Here is a 26,552-nt window from a genome sequence, read left to right as displayed (position 1 = left end):
ACACATTAAATCAAACTGAAACAGTAAAACTGGGGACATGGGGCCATCCCTGGTGGAAATCAAGCCCTTGTGTTCCAGCTAATGTGGCATTAGCGATAGTTATTAACCATAATCACCGGTGACCATTATTTAGTCATCAACAGTCATTACCAGTAAATGTTCATCTAAATGTTTTCAACAGCTCACACACAGTTAGTTTACTTTTGTTACAGCACACATTTTAGTTAACAAGCCATCTAGGGAGGAGAAATTAAATTTACATAGTAGATAGTAGTCAATATATATTTAACACCACTTGTATGAATGAGAAAGACTGCATGAAATCACCAGATTTTCTTTAGTATTGCAAAAAGGATATTATAACGATTTAAATAGATTGTTTTGGTGTCTTTCTTTTATGATCATTAAATGTGCATTAAAATACTGCCAAAGGCATTTATTTGTTTGTGTCATGAGGAAGCAGTGGTAAATTCATGACTTTTCTGTCAGAGATAAAAGAAAAACAAGCTGTGTCTATCGAAATTTGTTTTGATGGCAAAGTCGTGAGTTGCCAGAGGGTTGAAGCAAGCTGCTGGGAATTCATATCTCATTTTGAAAGATTCGAATGTTGCTTTTCTGTCCATCTTTAAGATGAAACATTGTGTTTTGTGGCACAGTACAGACACAAACCAAATGACTGAGACCAGGGTGTCCCTGCTGTCTCACTCACCTTAAAGCTTAACAGGAAAAGTGAGGCAAAGCTGAGAGGCAGAGGTATTCTGCCATCTGCAGCGCCTTATGAAAATAAGGCGATACAACACAGTCAACATTCACTTTGCAACCCCAATCTCTGTGCCAGCCGTGACCCTTTAGTCTCTCTTGCCTTTTATTTTCTCGAAGGATCAGCCCCAGTGAACTTAACACAGAAAATATTCAGCTATATATAACATGCTTGAGCTGAAATACAAACACTGATTTTTCTTCTATGTGCAAAAAAAAAAAAAAAGAATATAAACCAGCTCAAAGCTTAACATGCCTCTAATAATTTAACCCCCTCCTGCAACTCTTCGCTCACTGATTTTCATTTTCTGCAATTATATGCACCTCTGGGTGCTGAAATGTTACATTTCTTGCTAATATTTAGCCGTACATTTTGAATGTGTTTTCCACACAATGAAATCATTGAGATGGCACCATGAGAATTGATTTGAGAGGTTAATGTGCTTCCTTCATCTACCTCTATTGTTGCCTTGAGCAAAAACCTGAGATATCACTTAAATGGAGGCACATTATGTTGGGTTGGATTGGGATGAACAGACACATGCATCATGCTGCTGATTGCATGAGCACACTGTGAATACTCAGTTGATCATAATTACTGAGGGTTGGAGAAAAATGACCACTGTGAAAGGCAGATGGGTAACATGCATCAGTGTGTCTACACACCTCCCAACTCACACATACTCATTCATTGCAGTTCCTTTGAATAACAGCCTTTAAATGCTGTGAAGTTGAGCTCTCTTTTGGGAATTATGAGCATCCTTGTCGTCTTTCAGGGAAAGTGAGGGGTGTAGTGGGGCTTGGCATGTGTGGTGATGTTGGGCTGGAGCTGGAGTTGAATTGAAAGCACCAAAATATACACAAAAAGAGGATTTTCACTGAAACCACAAGCATATAAACTGCTGGAAATAATTTTGTTAGAGAAATATTTCAGCTCAAACATGCATCTAAATGTAGACTTTACCAAATAATTACAACTCATAACTAACTAGTGGGGGTGTGCCCGAATACAAATACATTATTCGGTAAAGCACAAATAGTGGGTTTTATACAAATATTTGTTTCATACAAATATTTTAAAAGTTATTTGTTGGGGGTGTTCCCCAGAGATAAAGCTGAGCTACTGACACAAGCAAAGTGCTCCAAATGGACTCTCCATAACCTGTTGTTCCCCTTCTCCTCTCCACAAAGTTAGGTTGTAAAAAATAGGCGATAAATGAAAAGTGCAAAGCAATAATTGCCTTTGAAGTTCCTCTCTACACGTTACATGGCGTGCTGTCTCTGTGTTATGGGTGTATAAATAGGTAGAGGTCTGTCTGCATGCGATGAGTAAACTTTTAGTTCAGTAGTCAGCGCAGTTGTCTATTATCTGGGAGACTCCAGTTCAAGACCCGATGTGGGGACCTCCTTTGTAAGGTAGCTTATTCATGAACACTTATCGTAACACTTTAATTCTCTAAAATTAAAAGTGTAATAAAAACAAAAAAGGACTTTTAAGCTTATTTCTACTTTAATTTGAATACAAATACAGATACAAATAATTTTGCTGCCTCAACAAATACAGATACAAATACAAATACTGGGCTTTCTGCACATCCCTACTATCTACAGCTTTTGAAGTCACTGACTGATACTGTAGTTCATTTCTTTTCTGAGTGATTGCATTAAGGTTCAGATGCACAGTAGTTGGTGATGGTATCACAGTTTAAAATGTCTTAGATTTTAAATAAATTGCGTATCTGCAATCTGTTGCTATTTCAAACTGTTTCATTCAGTTCAGTCCAAAATTATGTCTACAGACACATTATTTATATGGTTAAAAGTTAGTTCTGGTTTATTACACTTTGTATTTTCATAGTTTTGGCCAACAATCCCATTGGTAAGAATATTGTTGTGCTTACCAGTGTTTTGAAATGCAACACTGTCACAAAGAAGTCAGATGGGTCAAGTAATATTATTGTTAATAAAGTCATTGTAAATATCCATCTCAGTTTACAGATCCACTTATTGGTTCACTCATGACTAGATGTACTTGCTGAAGTTGCAATGATGGATTACTGAAATGTCAGGTGTACGCGCTATTAGTTTTACCTCCAAATAAAGTGGCTCAGAAGCTAACTTTAGTGGTTCTAAAGTTTCCAATCATTTAACCACTGCGGTGTCTTGCCGTGTTCAGAGATCTCAGCAATTAGTTTGTTGAGTAGAATGTTATAACCAATAGAAATGAATAAAATCTGCAAATAATGTCATAATAAACTGGATTTTTTCTTTTTTGTGCAACAGAGTTATCAGATCATGATTAATTCTATGACTTTTGCTGTCTTTTAATAGGTTTTTAAGGAGGATGTAACATACTGAGCTTTACCAGTGAGGGGAGCCCCACTGCTAAAGGCTACTGATCCAGTTTGTTAATCAATGATTAAGATTCTGAGTTAGAGATTCATTCATACAAACTGAACACTTCTACTGCTCACCTTTAGCGCTAACATATACAACAAACTGTAGGTTTCATATTTAGTGGTCCACATTTTATGTTAATTATGTTAGATACACTTCTTACACTATATACAAAACCTTGACTTTCCCACAGTTTTTGTTGAATGTTAACTGTGAACTGCACTGAGTTTAGAAACGTCAACAGTGTATCTTTAACCTTGAAGAATATCAGGAACATTTGTGAGCAAGCATTGTAAGAAAATCCATTATTGTTGGCAACAGCAATGTCAGCACCATAACAATACGATGTGTGTGTTTAGATATTATTCATACAGTTTTGATCACTTATTTCTGTGTGTTTTTTTTAGTTTTTAGTATGTATTTTATATTCTTTATACTTCTGCTCTTTCAATGGCATAATATGAATCGATAAGCTGATATCCTCTTTATATATGAAGCCTTATTTTGAGCAAATACTGCTTATTTTTATTTTCTAAGCCGCATGTCCCACACGGATGCCTTTTTTCCACAGTGCTATCAGCCTCTTCATTGGCTAGGGCATACGTCTTCATTACCATATCTGACTGGTCTTGTAGTACGCAGGTGGCGGAGGCATCAATCACCGGGAGCAGCAGATAACAGGGATGAGATGGAGCATTGATCTCATCCAGAGGGAGCTGACCCGCAGTCATGTTAAAGAAGGGATTAACGCTTCAGGGGCCACCTGGGATCAGTGGAGGTGCTCAGGTCAAGGCTAGTTGATGTAAGTCTGGAGTGATGGAAGTAGGCAATATGGAGAGCCAGCAGATGGGTCCCATTCATGACCAATGAATGTCAACACTGATGATCGAGAGGCTTACGGAGGAGAGGGGTGGAGGTGGGCGGTTGAGTCACAGGGTCACACTGGGACACAGTAGTTTCAATGGCAGTCATGTCATCGATAATGTGTCATTTATTTTGGTGGAAAAACACAGCAGAGAGGTTGAATTGTGATTTTTATTGCAAGGGAGACGATCCAAACTAGCATTTTAACAGCTAGCAGGAGGTAACGTGTTTGTCATTGTGCTGCTGATGCTGCTGCATGCTTTTATTTTTATTTCTCACAGTGAAACAGTGGAAGAAATTCAACAATACAAAACATTAAATGATTTGGTGTCTGTCCATATAAAAAGAGCAAGAGCTGACATTTGGCAGTGACAACCACCACAAAGGAAGATAGCTGTTAGAGATCAGGCAAAGACTCCAGTTTCTCTACAGATATTAGCATCAATAAACTAGAGTGCAGCTGCAAGACATGCTGTGTTTTCAGTGTAGAGAAGAATCCCATTTCTTTTACTATATTTTATATTCTAATGTAAATTACTAACACTACATAATATATATTCCAGGTTTACACCATTTTTGTTACCTATTTCTATACCACATACTGATTTAAACAGTATTTAAAGATTTTAAAGAGTATAGGGCCTAGTTTGTTCATACAGGAGAAGCATTGAAATTAAATGTACTCAAAGAAGTCAGTGCATTCTAAATTTGTATGATTTTTTTGTATGTTGTTGATGGACACTGTTGTTCCACAATGCAATGCACATATATGTAGCTGGAAAATTTTAAACTAATAACAGAAAGCTTTCCAAAGTTGTAGTTTGATCAACATCTTGCATCATTTCCTCTACAACAAAATGGTAATTTACATTCATTTCTTGTGTACAGACTGCCCAAACAGTATACTGTATAATACAGTGTATACCGTATATACAGTATCTTGTCTTATATACATAAGTATATTTTTATTTAAACAAAACCTTCTGCCTAGCACTCTTTCTCATTGCACTTGTACCTCGTCAGCTACCTGAGAGTTTGTACAGCAGCTCTTTGAGAGTCACTGTCCTCTAACGCTTGACTGTCTTGGCTAGCTTGTAAGTCGCTTTGGATAAAAGCTGCTGACAAATGACAAAATGTAAATGTAAATATAATACCATATGCAATTATGTTAGTTGAGTATGTCTCTGAATTGCTAAACCCATATAAGCCTCAGTGTAGCCTGAGATCCTTTTGGTAGGTGTCTGTTAATAGTTCCTAGGTCAAGGCCCCTCAACTCTGGAGCAACCTGCCAGAAAAGATCAGGCAAACCAGCTCTGTTTAAATCTCTCTTAAAAACATGCTATTTTAGAATTACATTCTGTTGAATTGTTTATTTTTTGTTTGTTTGTTTTGTTTTTTTTAAATTCTACATTTTTTTTCTGTTGTTGTATGGCTCTGTAAAGCTCTTTGCAACCTGTTTTGAAAAGTGCTACATAAATAAAGTTATTATTGTTGTTATTATTAGTAGTAGCAGTATATACTGTAATGGGTATTTGGGACACAGCTCATTTCACTGCACTATTTTTGCAGTTAATGTACAAAAAATTAATGTAGCGGCACTTAGCCATTTTGGTCTGACAAATAAATAATACAAGATTTGTGCCAGTGGATATCAATCAACCTTTGAATGGACCAACCACTACCAATATGAAATTTGAAAGCTTCAGAATTTGCAACTATGAGCAACAATTAGCAAGTATTTTTCCAAGGATTATTACTTGAATTGGTGCCAGACCCATTGCACCACTTTTCACAGCTGGAAATATTTTCCACATGTGAGCTCACAAACTGAGCAATTTTAATCTGCGCTGTTGGCTTTTTTAAGCATCCCTCATTTTGTAATTTCCAGTGTGAACACATGATATACTCAAAACACATTTATAATTAGAATAACATGCAATTGTACAGGGAGTGCATACTGGGAGTGTCTCCTAGAGCTATTTGACAACAAACAACTGTAGGCTATTGGTGAAGGTTTTCTGGGAAAGGCAGGGAATTGCGAGTGTAAGCACAAGGAAGGGATTTGGTTCAAGGAAAATGAATACACCAAGACAACACATATAGTAACTATAAATAACTACCTGAACAACACTGATTGATGATGTGAAACAGCATCTCGTATCTAAGGATGGAGTTGACCTTTAATTTATCAGCTTAATCAGTAAATTGGTTGACCTTTCAGTCCAATGTATGCTCCTGTCACTATTTGTTATCAAAGTGTTTGCTTGTAATTAGGTGACTTGTCCTGGTGAGTAATTATTTATAATATATAGTACTGTGCAATCAAAATGGAACCAACAGAATAGCACATTCAAAGCATTAAATATTAATATATAAGAAACATAATTTTCTTTGGAATCACAAGGACAGCTCAGAGGAGGTTAGCTGGGGGTTGGTGGTGGTTTTGATCAGGGTTCACTGGGTTTGGATGTTGGTTGGATAAGAATAAGTATTGATTAGTGAGGACTGGTTGGGATTTGAGCTTATCTCAGTGGCTTACCTTCTTGTATCTGGGGATAGGAAGCTGTTTTTCCAGCAAATATAAAGTAGCAGCACACACAGACGATGAGAGCATGCAAAAGAGCAAGGTGGAGGAGAAAAAGAAAATCAACATTGAATATGTGAACTTAAAGCTGAGGCAATTAAATGAACATGCAAATGAATTATGACAAGAAGCTGCGATGGAAATTTAAACATAAATAAGAAGAAGTAGTCTGTATACATTCAGAAATAGTTTGGATTACACAGCTCAGAGCATTGCTGAAATGTTTTCTGTGAAAATAGTCTGAGAGGAAAAAATTATTAAAGTCATGATGAATATGAATGGTCTGTTGATACATTAATTTTCAAGTAAGCATCACCACACACTTGTTATTTAACTTGTTTTCATTTGGTTTTAAAATGTAATAACAATAACAATAATTGCAGTTTATGACAAAAATTAAACTAACTGGAGTTACAAAACCTGCTTTGAATCACTGTGCTGCTGTTGCTGCTGCACAGGGATTTTACAGAAATCACTTCAGCAGATGTTTATGCTCACAAAATTTCACATAGTTCCCACATTCACAGATACACATTCACCAACAATGACCGCCAAAAACCCCTTTAATCTAAACTAATATTATGATGGCATCCCAACCACCAACACCTCACTATCTAAACAAAAGACAAACAAAAAAAATGTCTTTGTGCAGAAATTACACCCATAATTTATTGTTTATCTACCAGACAATTGCTGTCTAAGACTTGACAGCACCAGTATTAACTGTTAGAATATGAACAACAATTGATTTTGCTGTAGCCATGACATAGCAGCTTCTCACGTCATCCTTTCTGAATAGCCGTTTGGGATTTTCTGTTTGACATTTCATCAATATTTAGAGCTGAAATGTGACAAGCTGAACAATAAAAATAAAGCATTCCTCAGATTTTTCATATGGTTTTCCATTTAGTGTAATGCAGGGATTACAAATGAAGATGAGTCATTTTATAAGGCCTTTTTATGTTAAACCAGCAACATGAAAAACAGACACAAACCAGGATAATGAATACAAAAGAGCCAAAACATCTCTAAGAAACAGAGCCAGAAGGTGTGTGTGTCTGTGTGTGTTTGTGTGCTCCCACGCATGAGTGTGGGCGTACCGGGCAATGACAGGGCAGTCTGCAGGAGAAAGAAGAGAATGAAAGACTGCAGTGGCGTGTTAAGGTAGGTTGTACTGTATGCAGTGCTGAATAAACAGGTCTTGGATCTGCATCTGAATAGTGAGACAGGGTCTGACTCATTGATAAAGACAGGAAACTAGTTTTTCTGTGGAAGGAGGACTCTTTACTCAGATATTTACTTTACTATGTGTGGGATGACAGGAAGAGATATGAAAAGGTATGACTACACTTACAGAGCAAGTAAGTCAGTAAAAGGCAGGAGGCAAACAGAAGCCTTGTAAAGCTCTAGTATGTGAAAACATTCAAACATAGTGGCACCTTTGAGAGAACAGCAGAAATTGCAGTTTAACTTCTGATGACAGCCGCAATCAACAAGTGTGTACTCCCTGGTGATGATAGTGAAATACATGTGGATGATAATAATGTTGTTTTTTTTAACCTTTCTGCTCAGTATAAACAAATATATAATAAAAAATATAAATTTTCTTCTGTACTTCAGCAAAATTTCTCACAACATATTCAGTACATCATACAGTAGATCAGAAAAGGTAGTTCTTAAGGGTCTAAAGTTATGAGAAAGTCCTCATTATTATAAGAAAACCATGTATTTGCAATTAGCCAGTGAAGTGAATGTGTTGTACTGTACAGAGGACACAGACTGCAAAGTTTTGAAAAAACCTTGGATAGCAATACAGAGCTGAAGCCAACTGTGAAGGAAGCAAATGGCCCTTTTTGGCCTCAGTAACTTTCCCAAGAACCCATGAACTGCTGCTAACTGCAATGCAGGAAACCTAGTTGGGCCACACTTACCCCCCCCCCCCCCCCAAAAAAAATCCCTGCTTCCAAGGTAGTGCGTTTTGATTGGCCCAAATTTGAAGTGCTGAACAATTCAACATTAGTGCTGGGAAGTTCGAGTGTTTGAGTTGTTGCAGTATATTTAAATCCGGATTTCTAAATGTATTAAGTATTTTGAGTTTTCCATTGCTGAGTGTTGCACACCTCTCAGGCCACTGTAATGTAGGACACTCTAACAAGATGTGTGTGTATAAAGCGGTAGTAAATACATTTATGCTTCATTATCCTCTCAAAATATTAGGATGTACACTAAATAAAGCTGATAATTGAGTTGATGCTACATATGTATTATTTTTTACAGTAAATAAAGAAAAACCTAGCAACTCCTATTTGTATCATGACAACTGCTTCCATTTTTATCACTGGCAGCCAGCCTGGTAAGATATAAAGCAGAGTATGTGGGAGAAAGCAACGGCTTTTATCAGTGTCAGACTTTGAGTGTGAGCGTATGGCTACTTCCTGGAGGCAGACCTGATACATACCGAACCTGCAAGAGAATAGGCACTTTGGATTTGTTGGTTCATTTATGCCAGCAATGTTCAACATGTGTACAGCATTCATTTAGACTGCAAACAAGCATTCATGGTTGCTGGTATCAATATTAAAGGATAAGGCTGGCGATTTTCTATATTTTTCTTATTATCAACAGATCTCTCTCAGGAGACTGAAAATGTGATCACTGTTATTAGTCTTGGAAGCTGTTTCTAAAACTGCACAAACTCTTTGTGGCGTGGGAAGATGTCACCAGTGCAGTGGTGTGGCTCACTGACATGTTTTTACCAGTTTCTGGACAACAATGGAGGTCTGCGAAGATATATCAGGCTTGGTTCAGGCCAGTTGTTGATATATCTTGCTGTTGGACAGATGAATAGACAGGCTGACAGGTTGACTACTATCATCACCCTTAGGTCCTGCTGCCACTGAGGCGAAAATGATTAAATAAAGTGATCCATCTTTAAACTTTAAAAACACAGCTGTCATGTTTCATTGCTGTACTGTATGCATCAGTGTGCAGAGTTAAAAATGCATCATTGTAGATGATAGACAAGCATTAGGTAGTGAGTGCACATAAGAACCTACTGGGTCTGAACCATGGATGTATAAAGAGAACTGGATACAGGAGGAGTGCCAGGCTTTAAAGCAAATTTGACATAGCAGCCAAACTGCGTCACGTGATGCCCACTGGCACAAAAAGACTTTTTCCCATAGACTTACATGGTGAAAGAGATGTCTGTAAATCAGCTGATACATTTTTTTGAGTGTCACAACCCCTGCGAAATGACTCGTTTCACTATCATAATTTGATCAGTTTGGTCCGATCACATTTTGAAAGTCTAGGAGAGCCGCGTGATTGAATTGTTTTATCCCCATTCAAGTTAGCCGGAGGGCTAAACCAGAAGTAGCCAGTTCAGCTGGTGAAAGTCACTAGATGCAGAAACAATGTGGAAGAAGTGGAACATTTTTGGCTTCATGCACCTCTGAGCAACTTTCATAGGAATGAATGAGGCCCTGCCTCCGACGCTGTATCCAGTTCTCTTTATACATCCATGGTCTGAACATAGAAAGATGTAAAATAGACCTCAGAAATGCTGCAACCTGTAACCATCTGAGATAATAAATTGGAAAAGTCAGGTGTGAGTGAAATCACTTAAGACATAGTGATTAGATTGTGTTTTAAACCTTCCAGGAAGATTTCTCTGTGTTTGGAGTCCATCATATTGAAGGCTGACAAAGAGAACTTCTTAGTGGCTGATTGGTTATTTCTAATTCTCAAGGAAGCTGAAGAGGATCATTGAAATTCAGAGCGAGTGAGCTACAAATTGGCAGGTGTTTTTAGAGAGAGGTATAAGATTGTAAGTTTGCCTGCATGTAATATTTCAGCTCTTGTAAAGATGAGTAACTGGAACCACAGCATCGTTCCATACAGACAGGTCTCCTGCGGGGATGAGCTCGTTCGATAATTTAATGGTTTTGTGGTGATGTTGTGAGGCATGACAAGCTATAAGGATGCCTGCAGTTGAACTGAGGTACAATGACAGAATCTATCTTGTTTTGCTTGGTTTTAGGTGCACTGTAATGTTATCACACAAGGCAGCGAATAGTTCTTTGTTCACCTGAGGTGAAAGGAGCTAAAGCAAGCGGCAGGGTGATAGTAAGATTTGAAATAGTGCAAAATAGATATGCAGGGTTATTTTATGTTTGTATCAGACAAGCTAAAAAGGTGAATAGCTGATGTTTGTTTGTTCTGTAGCAAGTAAGGCTGTCTTTCAAAGAATTAATGGACTGACTAGCAGGTCCGTTACACACCATTTATCCTTTTATTTTCAAAGTGCCTGTGTGGACACTGTGTACAAAATTGTGTTTTAGCTTCTTGGAATGTAATTCCAATAACTTGCAGGAGTTCATTAATATGTTTCTGATGAATTCAGTATTCCTATATCACATCTATTTGCATACACATATAAAAACACTGTACAGCACTGCATACCTTTGTCAAATGCTTTCACTATTTTCTCTGCTTTTCTAGGAGATTAACGGAAAATGTAAACAAATAAACATTGACTTTCATGCATAAATCCTATCAAGCTCTTTTTGTCCTGCAAAGTGCTTTATGTGCAATGCAAGAATTGTACACAGTATTGTCTCAAAAAAACCTTAAAAATGTAAATGCATACAAATCAATGTAACAAGAACCAACAGAAGATATCTAACTTTGCAGAAGAGCAATTAGTGACTTTACAAGGACTAACAAGCATGTAGAGAGTAAGCCTGGGGATAGTGATAAAAAGACTTTAAAAGAGAATGAATGTTATTTTATGCTGGTGTTCATAAGAGGAGTCTTTGGAGAACAGTACCAATTCAGCAGGGAGGTGTTTAAAGTTGCACCATTATGAGACAACAGCGTGTTATTTTCTCACAAGGGTTAAGGTAACATCATTCATGACATCATTTTTCTACCAGCACGTCATTGCTTGCTTTAGTGTTTAGTGTTAAGTGGCATTGTGCTTCGACATTTCTACTTTACTGAGTTGACTCATGATGTTATGGACATCACATGAAAAACCTCAACAGTCTCAATTAAGCTTTGTTGATGTCATACTAAATTCTGTGGTTCAACATGGGTGGAAGATGAGAGAAGGTGCAAGTTGTACTTTGTCACTTTCACTAGTTTTGTAGCACCTGCACAAAGTCACTAAAATGGTTGGCATAAAGAACTTTCCACTCGTACACTACTAGGGAAGCTTTTATCGTGAAGCATCCTCACTAGAGAGCCTGAGGTAAATGACAAACTGCTAAATCATTTTTTGAGCAAATCATTTTAAAATCTTGCCAGGACCAGTGTTGGGCGAGTTACTTGAAATTTGTAATTAATACTGATTATATATTAATCCTTACCCAGCAGTAAAAGTAACACATTGTATTACTTGTTGCTTTACTCACGTTACTCAGCCGCCTTTAAACAGCTCAATATCCTCCACACATACACTGCATATTTTGTATTTAATACATGTGGAAATATAAAATGAGATGTTGTGGTCTAACAAGCAGGCAGGAAGCAGTTTTGAAGGATTTACTGACCATCATGATTACGGTTGCTCCTAAAGCAACCCAGTCCCAGCCCTACCGCTGTTAATATTAGAAAATTCTCCTGTGGCTGCCTGATACACAGAGCCTGGTGAGAATCTGTGCCTTGATCTGTATTGGCATATCATGATAATGAGGCACAAATGTTATCAGTTCAATTAACTATTGACTTTGAAGTTCTTGGGCTCGGCCCTCCCATATTCTCCAGTTTTCATTTCATTCAGCTTGAATATTGTACCATTATGTACTATATGTGTGCTCAGGTCTAGTATGTCTACATTTTAACTGTCTGTTCCTCTGGCTTGTGTCAACCTGACATCCTGTTCCAACTGGAATTCAGTCTGTCAAATGCAGAAGCAAGACACAATAAAATAGCTTTTAATCTAGTGACATTATTGAGTTTCACAAATATCAACCTACCATAACATCAAGAATGACTGTGAAATGTTGGAGCCACAGCTGTGGGTCATTCTGTACAATTTACTAAAGTCTCACCAAGGTCAACTACTATGTGAGAGTGAAACGCCCCAAAGGGTGATATTTAGACAAAACTCTTTTATCTGTGTTTGAGTCATCACGATTCCACACATACTGGCTGCTTTGGCCAACAGAGATGGAAGTGCTGTTAGCTGCGTGCTATTTGTGTCTCTCTGGGCGTCTACATGTATGTACTCCCTTATAAATCAATTAAAGCCTATTTCAAGGGGCCAAAATTGACTTATTTCAGTCATGTGAGCCGTTACAATGGATGTGGTCTGATTCACTTAATGCTACGAAGAGCCTATGAAGACGGTGAAGTTACAGATGGAGTGATATTAGCAGAAGCTGGCCTTGGCACAGGGAAAGTCTGTGACGCTGAAAGGGCTGTCAGCAGAGGAAGCGTCACATTGGTGAGAAAAAAAGTGTGTGTGAATCAGTGAATGAGAACAAAAATTGTAAAGCACTTTGTCCATTAAAGTAGAAAAATGCTATATAGGTGCAGTCCATCTACCATTACATTATAAGGGCTGCTACCCCTCTTCAACAGAGCCATATTGTCACAGCCAACAGATTGGCTCGAGTTGGCAAAAATGTGTCGTCATCCTTGAGCAATGTGTGGAGCAGTTGAACATGATCCAAAACTGAGCGGTGGAAAACCTATCCAAACCTGACGTACATAAATTAATTTTCAGAAAAGAGAGAACTGATCCGAGAGGGACTTAAGCGCAGCCAGACCCGACCCGAATAGACCCGAGGATAATTAAACCCAATCCAATATGTGGTCGGCCCGAACAGAGCCTAATAGAGAGAGAACATAAACACCAGCAGCAGCACAATGTTTTATCAATTAATTAGCAAGCAGCTGGGGTGGGAAAGAGTAGCAATAAAATAATAATAACAGCACCCTGAGAATGACTGTAAAGTCATAGAAACTAAATTAATTTGTTTGTATGCTTCAAAGACAAATTTATCTAAATAACTGAAAGTCCCATTCCACCTCCTGTACCAACAATAAAACCTTCTGTAGCCAACTGGGCGATAAATAGACAAAAGACAAAGTTTTAACCTCTTTAATATCAGCAAAGAGGTTAAAGGTATGTAAAGCAAGGTTTCACTATGATATGGTTTCACTATACTTATCTCAATAGAATCACTTCAATCACAGTCATTAACTGATAACTATTCTCTTAATCATTTTATATTTAATCACCAGACGCCAAGATAGTCATCATTGCCTATAGCTATACAATTCGTGTCCACACCCCAAGCTTAATTGAAACACTGTTTGATATCAATATAATGTCTTTGGTTCAAATGAGCCACAGTTTCCCTTCTTCCAGCAGCGATTCGCTTGGTGGCATAGATGTCAGAAAGGTGCAGAAATAAAACAAATCTCACTTTGACAAGGTAAACACCCCTCTATGAGATACAACATGGTTTTATCTCATAGGTTAAAGAAAGCTCTACAGGATGAAGAACATCAGCTCTAAAGGATAGAAAGGATAGATCTCTGAAGTCATCTTCTCTTGTGAAAAGGAAAAAAGTAAGCAGCAACAGTCATTTTAACTTGTAAAAGTAGCATCATTAAAAAAAGAACTAAAAGGTAATTATCAAATACTTCTGGCTCTCACCCTGTGACATGTCAAGGCAAAGGATTTAATTAAATGTTAACAAGAGACACGCTATGGGCTATTTGTCCTACCACATCCTTATTGAATGGTTCAAAGCCCTTCATTTCCAATTATAAATTAATTCCAAAGTAGATTAACAAGTGCAGTTGGTCAAAAACCCAGACGTCTGACTTTATGTGTACACTTTATCCAAAAACTGATCCACTACACTACACAGAAATATTTACAGGGTCCGCATTTCCCAGTATTCATAAGAACTTAATTAAAATACTGGGGATTGTACAAGCACAAAAAGCACTGAATTAATCAGTGCATCAAGAAGTAAAGAAGTGGTTTAGGATTGTGTTCTGGCTTTGGTAACTTTTGTGTGGTGTAATGAGGATAAGAGGGATACTGTTAAGGTAAAGTAAATTACTCATTCCTTCTTTTGAATCATAGGAAGAACTAAAAAAAGAAAAATACAAAGTGACTGACTAATACTATACTATTTACTTTGCAATAATAGAGCAGAAAGAAAAAGTAAAAATGCAGAGGTGATTGGCAGCTTAATTGAGGGGCAATCATGCACGTAGCATTTTGTCTGTATTGTTCTGGGTGGGTGAGTGAAGGGGCCTTAGACACATTAAAATGTATAAGATGTAGGAAGGTTTCTCTTTGCTGCTGCTTCAAGCGGCAAAACTAGACCTATTCATGCTTTCAGCATGACATGGTCAAAATGGGTCTTATCAAATCATCAAAACCACAGTCCTATAAAAACAGCATGTCTTATGATTCCCACATTGGAACAAAACAGGTAGTTGTTCAAAGCCAAAAGCTTAGAGGAAAAAAATAGTTTAAATGTGGAGTTCTAAAAGCAACATGTCCCTTCAAATAAGAGAGCACTACATCGCCCTAAAAGAAATATACATGTTGATTGACATTATCAAGAGGAAATATGTAAAAAGAGCAAAATATGGATGAGATGGATCCCTGAGGGACACCACAAGTGATACTACAGTAGCTGAAGAGGATGAAAAATTGACCATGTTGTACATCCTGTAGTAAAATAACACTGTTACCAGCATCAAGAGTTAAGATGAGGTCATTTATAATCCTCAGAGGGGCTTTTCAAGACTGAAATCTATCAAACATGTCAGCCCAGTATCCCTAGAAATTACATTCCTATTCCAACACATGATATTCAGCGTAAATGAAGAAAGCAATGTGTGTGTGTGTGTATAAGGGTATGGAGGTCTGGCTGGTAGATTGGTGTGTGGTATGTAACCATAATCATGAATAATTCCAACCTAAACTAAAAGGTTTTTAGTTATTACCTTACCTAACTGTATTTTAACCATACCTTAACACTAATATGAATGATTTTAATGAATGTTTGGCAACTGATTTATATATCTTGCTCATGTATATCATCTCTGTTATCCTGCTGTACTTCTTTTAGCCACATGTCTTCTGTATGTAAATCTTCAGGTACATTTGTATGGAAGCACATTGAGAGCTATTGGTAACCGGTGTCAAATTCTGTGTGTCTAAACATATTTAGCTAATTTCGATTCTAAATTTGCTGAATAGGGAAGATAAATTGTATTATATTCAAGGTGACTTCAATATTTATCTTTTCAATAGTGACTTTCATGTCTATAGTATACAGGTGAAACCTACTAGAGTTAAAAACTCATCAGTGACTTTGATTGATAATATGCAAACTAACTCTTAAACTGAGGGAATGATACCTTGGATTCTATATGCTAATCTATCTGACCACTTTCCTATTTCCCAGTGTGGATTTGTTTACCACTTATATCTACATATGTATATTATTTAGATAAAGATAATCAAGAAGTTCATCTAGGCTTTTTCTTCTCCTTGCACATACATTTGTTAAAATAACTTTTGCATGTCTTTGTTTAACGTGCAAATAAACTCAAACAAACTCAATTTTGAGTATTATTACCATAACCACAATCTCTCCCAAACATCAACCTCAAAGTTTGACTTTGTTAACTTTAATTATAACTTAACTATTAACCATTCTTTAGTTGCCATGCATGGATATTGTATGAATAAATCATTTTAAAAATGTTGACACTGAGTGATCAAAAATGTCATTATTATTCATAATCTTGGGTTTACATAGAACTGTCCAGTATCAATGTTCTTTTGATAGGGTTGAAAATATTGTATTGTTGTGGATTATTATTATTATCATTATAATTATTATTATTAAAGCACAACCTGCTTTGAGAACCCCAAAAGACAGCATATGAAGTTGTCAGCTTCAAACAAGAATAAATGAATAAATATTAGAGGAAAAACTGTCTTAACATGGTTTTGTTGTCACATCATTAGCCGTTAGCCAATGGCCATTTGGATCAAACAGGGAGAAGAATCAGCCCTCTGATATCCTGACATTTAGAAACAAACAAAACAATGAAACATGCCTCAACAGTTTAAGTGGTGTTAGAGGGGTTACTGACTAAATTGAAGAGAACAGCCCTGGGTTTATGACAGTGTCGCAAAACTGTTCCCTGATAAAAACTGAATCATTCTGTCAATATGTTAAAAAAAATTGCAATTTATTCTTTTCCAGATTTGCAGAGCTTTGATCTCTTTGTAGAGCCCATTGTATCATTCAGCCCAGGTTGGATTTTAGGCGTTTTCTCATTTTTAGAGCTGCATATAGTATAGTAACTCTATATATCTGATATATAGCAACTCTCTGTAAAAAAAATCAAAACTTTAATATACAAATTCATTTCAGTTTTTTTCATGTTAGAATAATTATCAGATAAGTGGCCTTTCGCAACCTCTCTAACCTCTTTTGCTTGTATTAGTTATGTTGTCTGTCTCATTTATTTTTTTACCAAATGCCAACAGGGTTATGATAATATAAGCATTGTACTGTACATGTGAGCTATCACTGCTACATAAATATAAAACCCTGTCACCTCTGCACCCTTTCACCCTAACCAGCTCACCAGGCACCAATATCAGTCCCCAGAATGTAGCAATTTAGTGTTTAACCTTCCTCCAGTAACAACCATTCTTCCATGAATCAGGATCTATAAGATCTAAGCAGAGAAATGCTTAACTGAGGTACATTCAATCCCCTTTACCATTGAAACTACTGCAACTTTGGCAACAAAAAAATCTAAGATTAGAGAGATGAATTGAGGGTTTAGTAAACAAATTAAATCACAGAAATGGGTATATACAGTATCTGAGAGAGAAAAGGCTTTTTCTCTGGTTGGCTGGGCAGCAGCCGAAATAAAGGAGCAGAGCGGTATAGGAAATAACCGCCATAAATCAAGTGGCCTGATGCCCAATCTGCTGTCCAACACTCCTGCCAAGACTAGTTCCTCTGATGCCCACTTTCCTCCATACCAGCTACTCAGGCAGACATACAGGAAGAGTTATGACTGCTGACGAGAGCAATGGCTGTCAGAACCACTGCTTCATCACCACAAGCACAGGAGAGGAAATCAGAGAGGACGACACCCATGGTGGACTCATATTTATTGTATATTTGATCGAGCTTTTTATTATTATTACTATTGCTTATATATCATTATTATTTATAAAAAATGGATATAGTTCAGTGATAGCAGTCCACCTCCAGTATTCTGGATAGTCGGTTGATTATGGTTGAAGCATTTATAAATGTAACTCTGACTATCTTTTAAGAAGCCCGTATTGATTCAGCCACAAAATTAATCTGATCTACAGTGGTGCTCTGTGACATAAAGGCTACTTAAGCTCCTCAGCTTTGCTAATCCTGCGAAAAAAATGAATACATGACCAGAAATAAAAAGACGAACTTGGTTGCAGTGTCTCTTTCAGTCAACCGTCTTCCCTTTGTTTTTTGATAGCTTATATGTTTTCAAGATGTAACTTACTCTGGGTTTTGTGTATCTCTATTATTCTTTCATTTTATTTCTTGATTATATTTTCAATATATTGTCTTTGTGTTAAATTTTGTAAACAATGTTGGGTTACTATATACAGTACCAGTCAAAAGTTTGGACACACCGGAATGAGAAAGTGTGTCGAAAACCTTTGACTGGTACTGTATTTATCATTATGTCTGGCTTGAAGATGTGCTAACTTATTCAATGACACACACCTGAGTCTATTTGTTGCCTCTGTATCTGATAAAGAGCCAATCTGGGCTTGAAACATTGTACTCTGTTTGATATGTAATAAAGAGGAATATTTTAAGGGAGCATTTTACAGTGTTGTCTCTCTCAGTCTTTGAGAGACAAAAAATAAATACATAAAAATAACAAAAATGGAGAATTGAACAAGTTAAATTTTGGATTTTATTGACTTTTTTTTGATTACTTATTGGCATGGCAATAATAATGGCAGAATTTCATTTAGGTGTGCAATTTCCAGGCTCATGCTATTGTGCATGCTGGCTCACTGACTGTCACACCTTAATGTACCAGAGCCATCGTTAATGTTTTCAGCTACAACTTTGCTTTTCCTTCCTATGACAAGTCAAAATGTTGTGAGAAGGGTCTACTGGTAGCTTCAGTTCAGGTTGACGTGAGGCTACTAAGTTTTTAATTTGAAACACCTGCAGGAAGAACTTAGTTTCATTGACTGCAGCTCAATATGTGGAGTGGATCTGCACACACTTGCAAGTGGTCAAGTGGCTACTTGTGTGACCGCAAGAGTGTGGAGGTTTATCAGAGTTCACTGGGACACTCTTGATTAATAAGGACATCCTGTCACTCACACAAATACATAAAACCAAACAGTATTACAGTCACGGACATTTGGGAGCTGAGAGGAGAAAAACAAAGCAAGAATTTATCTAGAAGCACAAAGGTTTAATTTACATCAAAGAGACATAACAAGATTTTGAATGGTTTCTGTCTGATAACATTTTTTTTTTTTTACGAATGGAGCATATTTCCCAAAATGTTTAAAAAAGTGGATGTTTGATATTTATCTTGCAACAGTGTCATGCGATTAACAATCTGATGATAACCATCGGTGGAGGTTCTGCCATAACTTAGCGTTTGGGATATTAATACTAACATTCACACTGAATCAGCTGGGTGCACTACCGCCAAAAACTGGAGTGGCGTTGTGCAATATACCGTGGTGAATTGTGGGATACACTTGGTTCTGAATATGGCTTTGAGGCAGTAGTGGGAAAGTGTGCATCCATTGTGGGTTAAGTGTAGTGTGTGTTGGTATTTTTCATATATATAAGACCACAATTGTGAGTATTGGGACCAACCCAAAGACGGGCAAAGTAGAACCGATTTAAATTAATTAGTTTGTGAGAGGAGCAGAAACTCAGAGCTGTGATGGCAAGAGTATTGTATGTTGTTTTACTGATGGCACTGTTTCCATATTATGCCCCGTATCTATCATGAAACATGGTGGTAGTGAGTTTACATCAACAACAAACAGCAGCAACAGTGAATTAACACCTAAAACATGAGCAGATTACAGAAAAAAAGAGTCTCTTCTCACTACAATATAATAAAATACAGCTAGAAAACAGAGGAAATGAAAAATAAAGGTCTACTGTAATAACAGCCTGTCCTCAATCGAGGCCTCTCTTCAGTTAAGCTAGTTAAAGGCCTTCAGTCTCTTCTATTCTTCTCTATTTTGGTCTCTGACAATTCCAGAGTAAAACATCTGACTCTTTTGGCTTTAAGCTGCTTGATTTTTGACTTCATTCAGCAGCTAATCGCATTACATGCATTTTTAATATAAAACTTACTCATTAATGCTGGTTTGAGCTAATAAACACAATTGATCGGATGCATTTTCTTGGGTCTGTTTGTTAGCAATATGCTTCAGAAATAATTACTGTTTTCTGAGATGAAAATAGATGCAAATATCTCTCTCACAGAGAACTGTGGGATGTGTTAAGTGGCTATTCCGCTGTCTTTTGCCAGTACGTGTAGGATGACAGGAATAGGCTGCTGCAAAAATATTCATCTTCAACAGTCATTTTATTGACGCTGAAAACATATTGAAAAACTGTCAGTTGGTTTATATTGATTGACCTTTTATTTCCTTGTTTGGTAGTGACAGATGTTTGTACATTACGGTACATTTAGCCAGATCTAAAACTGCTATGGATGTGAGTTTCACGTTAGTATATTCATAAATTATTTCATAGAGTTTCTCTTTCAAATTCATGCTGAGTTACATCCAGGAAATATTTTTAAATAAACTATTATGACTGTGAATTTAAAGACCACTTAGAGACCGTCATTATCATCATCATGGCAGCTCACCTTGGCTTTATTAATGGTGCAGTGCAGTGCATTGTTCTCCTGGTCATACAGCAAACTGAACTCCAAGGTCCCCAGTGTGGCTGTAAAGATGGAAAAGGAGAGAAGAAAGAGAAGGAAATTAGTAGCTGGAAAAGAAGTCTTCACGGCACACAGCCTATCTCACTGGAGAGAGAGGAAATCCGACCCTGGCTGCCTGCTTTCATCATTTGAAAGAATAAGCCTGATGGGAAATCTCATGGTTCTCTTGGCACTGACATTTTAATAATAAGCATAATAACCAACAGAGCAATGTTTGCAACACAAGAAAAAATGGAAATGGACATGAGTTAGTCAAATAAAGTGGATATCTACCACAGTTACACTCTTTTTAGTGAAAAAAAATTCCCTCTTTGTGTCTCGATGGACAGTGTTTCCCTGTTCAGCTGCAGTGGAAGGATCATAACAGAAAGAGGGAATCCAGCACTAAAAAGACTGTAACTTAAAGAAAGATAAAAATATAGTATCAAGTATCTACTTGATTTGACTAATTTAGATGATTGAAGCCTCATATTAACATCAAATGAACTTTTAAACACATTTTTACATAGAAGTACAGTAGTGGCTTTTGTCCCCTATCACTTACATTGTAAGTGCATTATGAAAGGATGTCTTAATGGCCGGTTATGATTACAGCAAAAACAACACGTGTCAATGTTCATATGGGTGCCTGACTATTGTTTTAAGATGGACTTGAAAAATTGTGAACCTGTCCTTCAAGATTTTTCAGTGTCTCAGTTTCTTTGTAGTGTAGAAACATGATTAACAAAGTGCACCTGACTAAAAAAAGTAAGATAATGTTTTTTATAATATTTGTTTAAGATTCTATTTCACATTGATTTATTCATAGTTTATGTATGCTCATCTTTTCTACATGCACAGTGCAAAAACCAGTCATCAACATCAACAGCACAGTTGGCTTGTGATCAAGGTGGGAGAACTGGGAAAATCCTGTTGTGATAACAATATTGAGCCACACTTCAGGCTGAGCTAACAGCCACATTCAAACACACACACACACACACACACACACACATAGCAGCGGAGTAGATGAGCAGTCCCTGAATAAAGTGGTACACTCCTACACTGTTCATATTTTGTTGAATTTCGACAGTAAAGTACGCAAGATGGACAGCAACAAGTGGAAAGAAAACAATGAAAAACTATATGTTAAAAAAAGAAAAACATACTGGAGCAGGATGTTAAAGTAATGGACATAATTCAGTTGTTGCATTATAAATAGGGTGAAGGCTCTCTTAGCCAATGCACTGTATTAAATAATTTGATTAGTTTAAATTAAAATGGCTATGACAAAATTAGTTTTCAGAAAATAAAATTAGCAAGTGGATGGAAGTCAGGCTGGTTTTGTGAAAAAATGTGTGCTTCGATAATTCACTGTTAAATTGTGAGCTTTCACAGAGCAGCCAGCTCAGTAATTATAAGATGAGGGCAGAAGGAAGCGGAAAGAGAGAGATAAAAATATACTGGTCAGGATTTTCTTCAGGCTACAGACTGTATGACTTCACTGCCCATGAAGGATTCAAAGTATTTTTTTCATAATAAATTCAGAATAATTTGGTTCATTATTTAATTGAGTGTCGTCTGTTTTTATTGGTGTGGATCTGTGTGAAATTAGGAGTTAAATTAGCAACCTTTTCCTGATTAAGGTGGGTCACTCTGCCCCAGCTGAAAGCTTCTAGCTTGTAGTTAAGCTTGTAATTAACCGGCTTTTCCTTAAACTTAGAGTCTACTATGTATTATTGAAGCACTACAGTGCTGAGTGGTGAAATTAAACAAATTATGGCATGATCTCATCCTTCGTCCTTTCAAAATGCCAAGTGGCAAGGGACTCTCATTTAATGGTTTGATGATATGTTGTCAGGAGGAAAACATTTCAGCGACCATGATATAAAAAAAGATGTGTGGGCTTCAAAAGGCCTTGCAGGTTCTAAAGTATTGTGTTGTTGGTACCAAATAACACCCAGTTTTTTCACACTTTGATATTTATAATACAATTTGTAGTTGTACTTATGGCAACTGTACTTATCACCACCTCCATGTTTTACCTCCTCTCAAAAACATGTTTTTGCTGAAGTATAGTGGATGTGCAATATGTGGTATGATCCAGTAGCTGGCTTGTCTGCCATCACTTTATCATCATCACTTTGGTCCAGACAGCAATATCTCAACAACTACTGGACTGATGGTCCAGTTACTATTACACAGACATTCATGGACCTCAGATGACGAATCCTACTGACAACTCTTAGATGGATTACTACAGTATGTGTATCACCTGGAGTTCAAGCTAAATATCTCAACATCTACTGGATGGACTGGCACAAAATTTGTGCAGACGTTCATGTTCCCCATACAATTAATACTAATGACTTTGGTGAACCCTTAACTTTTCCTACAGCGCCCCCAGCACATTTGTGTTTCAGAGTGAAATATCTCAATAACTGTTCGCTTGATTACCAAGCAATTTCATGCAGACGTTCTTAGTCCTTACTTTTCTAGCACCGTCATTTCAATTTGCCTAATACTTGTATAATTCATGTAACACTTTTTTTTTCTTTACAATGAGCATTGCAGCCTGACCTGGTCTGCTTTTGTGTGACACATCACGATCATGTCATGTAACCTGGCTTCATTCAGCTACTCTCTAGTCATCGCAGTTAGCAAGGCTGTTCTTGGATGTAAGAGCTCTGGATAAAAAAGTAAAATGGCTTGTTCAAAAATGATATGAAAAGAAAGGTTAGGGTAAAAATACATTTAAGGATGAGTGGACTGAGAAATACATGTTAACTGGGCCAGAGGGAAGTATGAGACCATTGTGCTCGCTTTGCAGTGAAACAGTTGCCATAATGAAGAGTGGTACCGTAAAACACCACAATAACATCAAATATGCACATTTTAAATGCAACTGTCCTCAGAATATGGAGGTAAGAACAACAACCAGGGACTGTAGATGGAAAATAGCTGGTAGCTAAATCTGGTACAATACATATTGTCTCCTTGTGTGAAATGAATATTCTTTAAGTTAATGGTCCCTGACCTAAACTGAACCAGTTGAAGTCATCATGTCAAGCCTCCAGCAGAATAGTTGGAAAATTTTCATTCTCATTTCTCCCATTAATACAGAAATGCTGTTCATATACAGAGTTCTGGTGTTTTTGTACTGAAATTTCAACACGTAATGCGTTGGACAATGGGTAAATGGACCTCTAAGACTTGTATTTGAGTACCCCTGCCTTAGATTATAACCAAATTTCTGCTTAAGTACCTTAAAAAGTATTTTTCCCACACTGTATCTGCCTCTTTCAATGTTTAACTGAAACCATATCATGCTTACATTGAGTTAATACAATAGGGGACAGCATTTTAAAGGCTTCATCATTACATTAAAAGAAAAACATCTCGATATGAAACTTTGTATACATTTCATCATAAAGCCCAATCCAGTATATTTAGTATGTTTGGATATCTTGAGTTTCTCATTGCGATTAATGGTAAAATGATGTGTGTGGAGAAAGCTCAGCTGTGTAACAGGTGTTTTCAGTGATGGATGCACCGGTGGGATCAACAGATAGAAGAGGTGAACAAAGGGACAGACAGGGGCTCCGATGCTGTAAAGGGCAAAGCTTCAATAGCTGTGATGAATTAATTGATTTTGGTGAAGAATCTGACCTTTGTTATAAAATTTCTGTTACAGAGTTTGAAAATTAACAGAGAATCTCTCTTTTAATGAATGAACCAATTTTATGGCAGCGGGGGGAAGTGTAGGTAAGTTTTTTTTTTTATATATATATTTGATAGATTTGTACCTTTTGTCTCTGATTGTGATTAGAGTGGTCCTGAGTCTCCTTAACAGCAGTGAATCAATGCTCAATTGGAGAAAGCTGAGCTCATCAACTGCGAGTGGACCTCTTCACCACCTCCCACCCCCAACATGCACAAAGACGTTTAGTTTGCTGCTCAGTTTGATGTGGTAGGTGATTAATGGGTATTGTTGTGCAAAGTTTTACAGTCACTCTGTACAATCGTTTGCTGCCAAAGTTTAACATTGTCCAGTGCAGCTTCAGAATACTGTTGTTTGCAGATCTACTGCTATAAAACCACGTTATCCAGACCTGTTCTGTAAAATATCAAATTATTGTAGGCTGGTTTGTGTCCTAGTGGTGCCAGATTTGTTTCTGCATCAATTTGTGTCTCCACTTACCTTAACCTGAACCAATCGTCCCCAACGTGTCATCTATATGAATGCAAATGATAAGCCCAAATGCCAAGAAACACTATCTGATACAAAAATAAACACAAGACCAGTGCATGAAAAGTATGACAACTGACTGTTTTTCCCTGCTAATGCAAGACCTGCAAGGATGTTGACGTCATGTGGTTGGTTGGTTGTAGCTCTTCGGTCCAAACAGAAATATCTCAAAAACCGCTGTCCACAATACCGTGAAGTTTGGTATGGATAATCATGATTCTCAGAGGATGAACCTCTTAGTGACCTCCTGATCTTTCCTCCTGCACCACCATCAGGTCAGATTTTTCCAAATTTGCACAGGAAATCCAACAGGCAGATTTCCATGAAATTTACTGAGCACATTCAGGGTCCCTGAAGATGAACACTCTCAACTTTCCTCAAACTTTGTGCTTGAGATATCTCATTGTCTACCTGGTATATTTCTATTACATTTGCTGAGCACAATAATGCTACCAAGAGGAAAAATCTTTTGATTTTAATAACATCCTTCTCTTTCTTCAAGCGCTACCCATTACATTTTATCCTGCCATTTTGTTTTCACCTCATTATTCAGTCTGTGTTTCATGTTAGCACATTTTCTGTTTGGGACACTTAGTTTTATTTTGCCCAAAGCAATTAGTAGACTGGTACATCTGCGCCATCTAAATCACTTTCGGTTGACACACTGGTTGTGTTATAGGAGTGCTAAGAGCAGTTATCGTTTGTCATGTTGATTGAAGAAATATCAATTGTTTGACATTGATCAATTGTTTCTCCAACTGAGGAAACAGCCATCAATGCAATAGGTAAGTAAGTAAAGTATATTTATGTAGCACCTCTCTAGATCAGACAAAGTGATTCACAATACAAGGTAAAAGAAAAACAAAGCAATATAAATGAAAAAAGACTATATAAAAATAACTAACAAAATAGAGACAGAGGGGCATCTGGTAAGTCACAAAATGTTCACTAATGATGTAGTTAATTTGTTTTCCTATGACAATATAATGTAGCAACTACAGCGTGATTAAATCTTTTTATGGTTATGTTTTGGCACTCATGGCACTTGGTTAAGGGAGAGATCATGGTCTTGGAATAATACTGAAATAGTTCACAGTGAATCAAAGCATGAGATGTGGCTACCTATAAATATTTAACCAAAACTATTATATTTCCCTAAATTTAATCAAAACACATAATCCAACCACAAGGACAAGGACTTGAGCAAGGTTGTGATCCCTTGTTCTTTGCACAGCTACCATCCATGCCTGACCACCTCTCTATAAGGCTGCAGTATGGTACAGAGTGTACATACCTCCTTCACTTGAGAGCAGCAGTTACTGTTACCATCGTAACATAATGGGGGGGGGGGGGGGGGGTAGGTATGTAAATGTTATTTTCAGGAGACAAGGTCAGTTGGCACAAAATCAGACTTAGCTCAAAAAACCTGAGCTGAGGCTAGATTTGTCTCTAAGAAGAGCACAATTATCATTATATTTATTGTTCTGTCCCACACATTTTTATTGTAAGGTGTAATAATGATGACACAGATGCATTTTTTTTGCAATCTGTTACATTATGTACTTTTAATATAAGATAAAGTTGCAACAGTATTCAGCCTCTCCTTTGAAAGAATCCGTAAACTTCCTTTTCCCTGCTAATGGTTAATTAAGCTGATTTAATTAGCCAAGATGTTTCACATCGACATATAAAAGGCAAACTGAAGTG

The 26,552-nt window shown here is 37.1% G+C and overlaps 1 protein-coding gene across 1 annotated transcript in view; it reads right to left on the bottom strand.

Annotated features, from left to right (window-relative positions):
• doc2b (double C2-like domains, beta) overlaps positions 1-26,552 on the bottom strand; it is a 146,752-nt gene that overhangs the window by 55,233 nt on the left and 64,967 nt on the right. The window contains exon 2 of the mRNA XM_044371753.1: positions 20,540-20,619. Within this exon, the coding sequence (XP_044227688.1) occupies positions 20,540-20,619 (80 nt within the window). The remainder of the gene's footprint in view (positions 1-20,539; positions 20,620-26,552) is intronic.

Source organism: Thunnus albacares, chromosome 13, assembly GCF_914725855.1.
Source record: "Thunnus albacares chromosome 13, fThuAlb1.1, whole genome shotgun sequence".
NCBI lineage: Eukaryota > Metazoa > Chordata > Actinopteri > Scombriformes > Scombridae > Thunnus > Thunnus albacares.
This window is presented reverse-complemented; position numbering and strand designations above follow the sequence as displayed.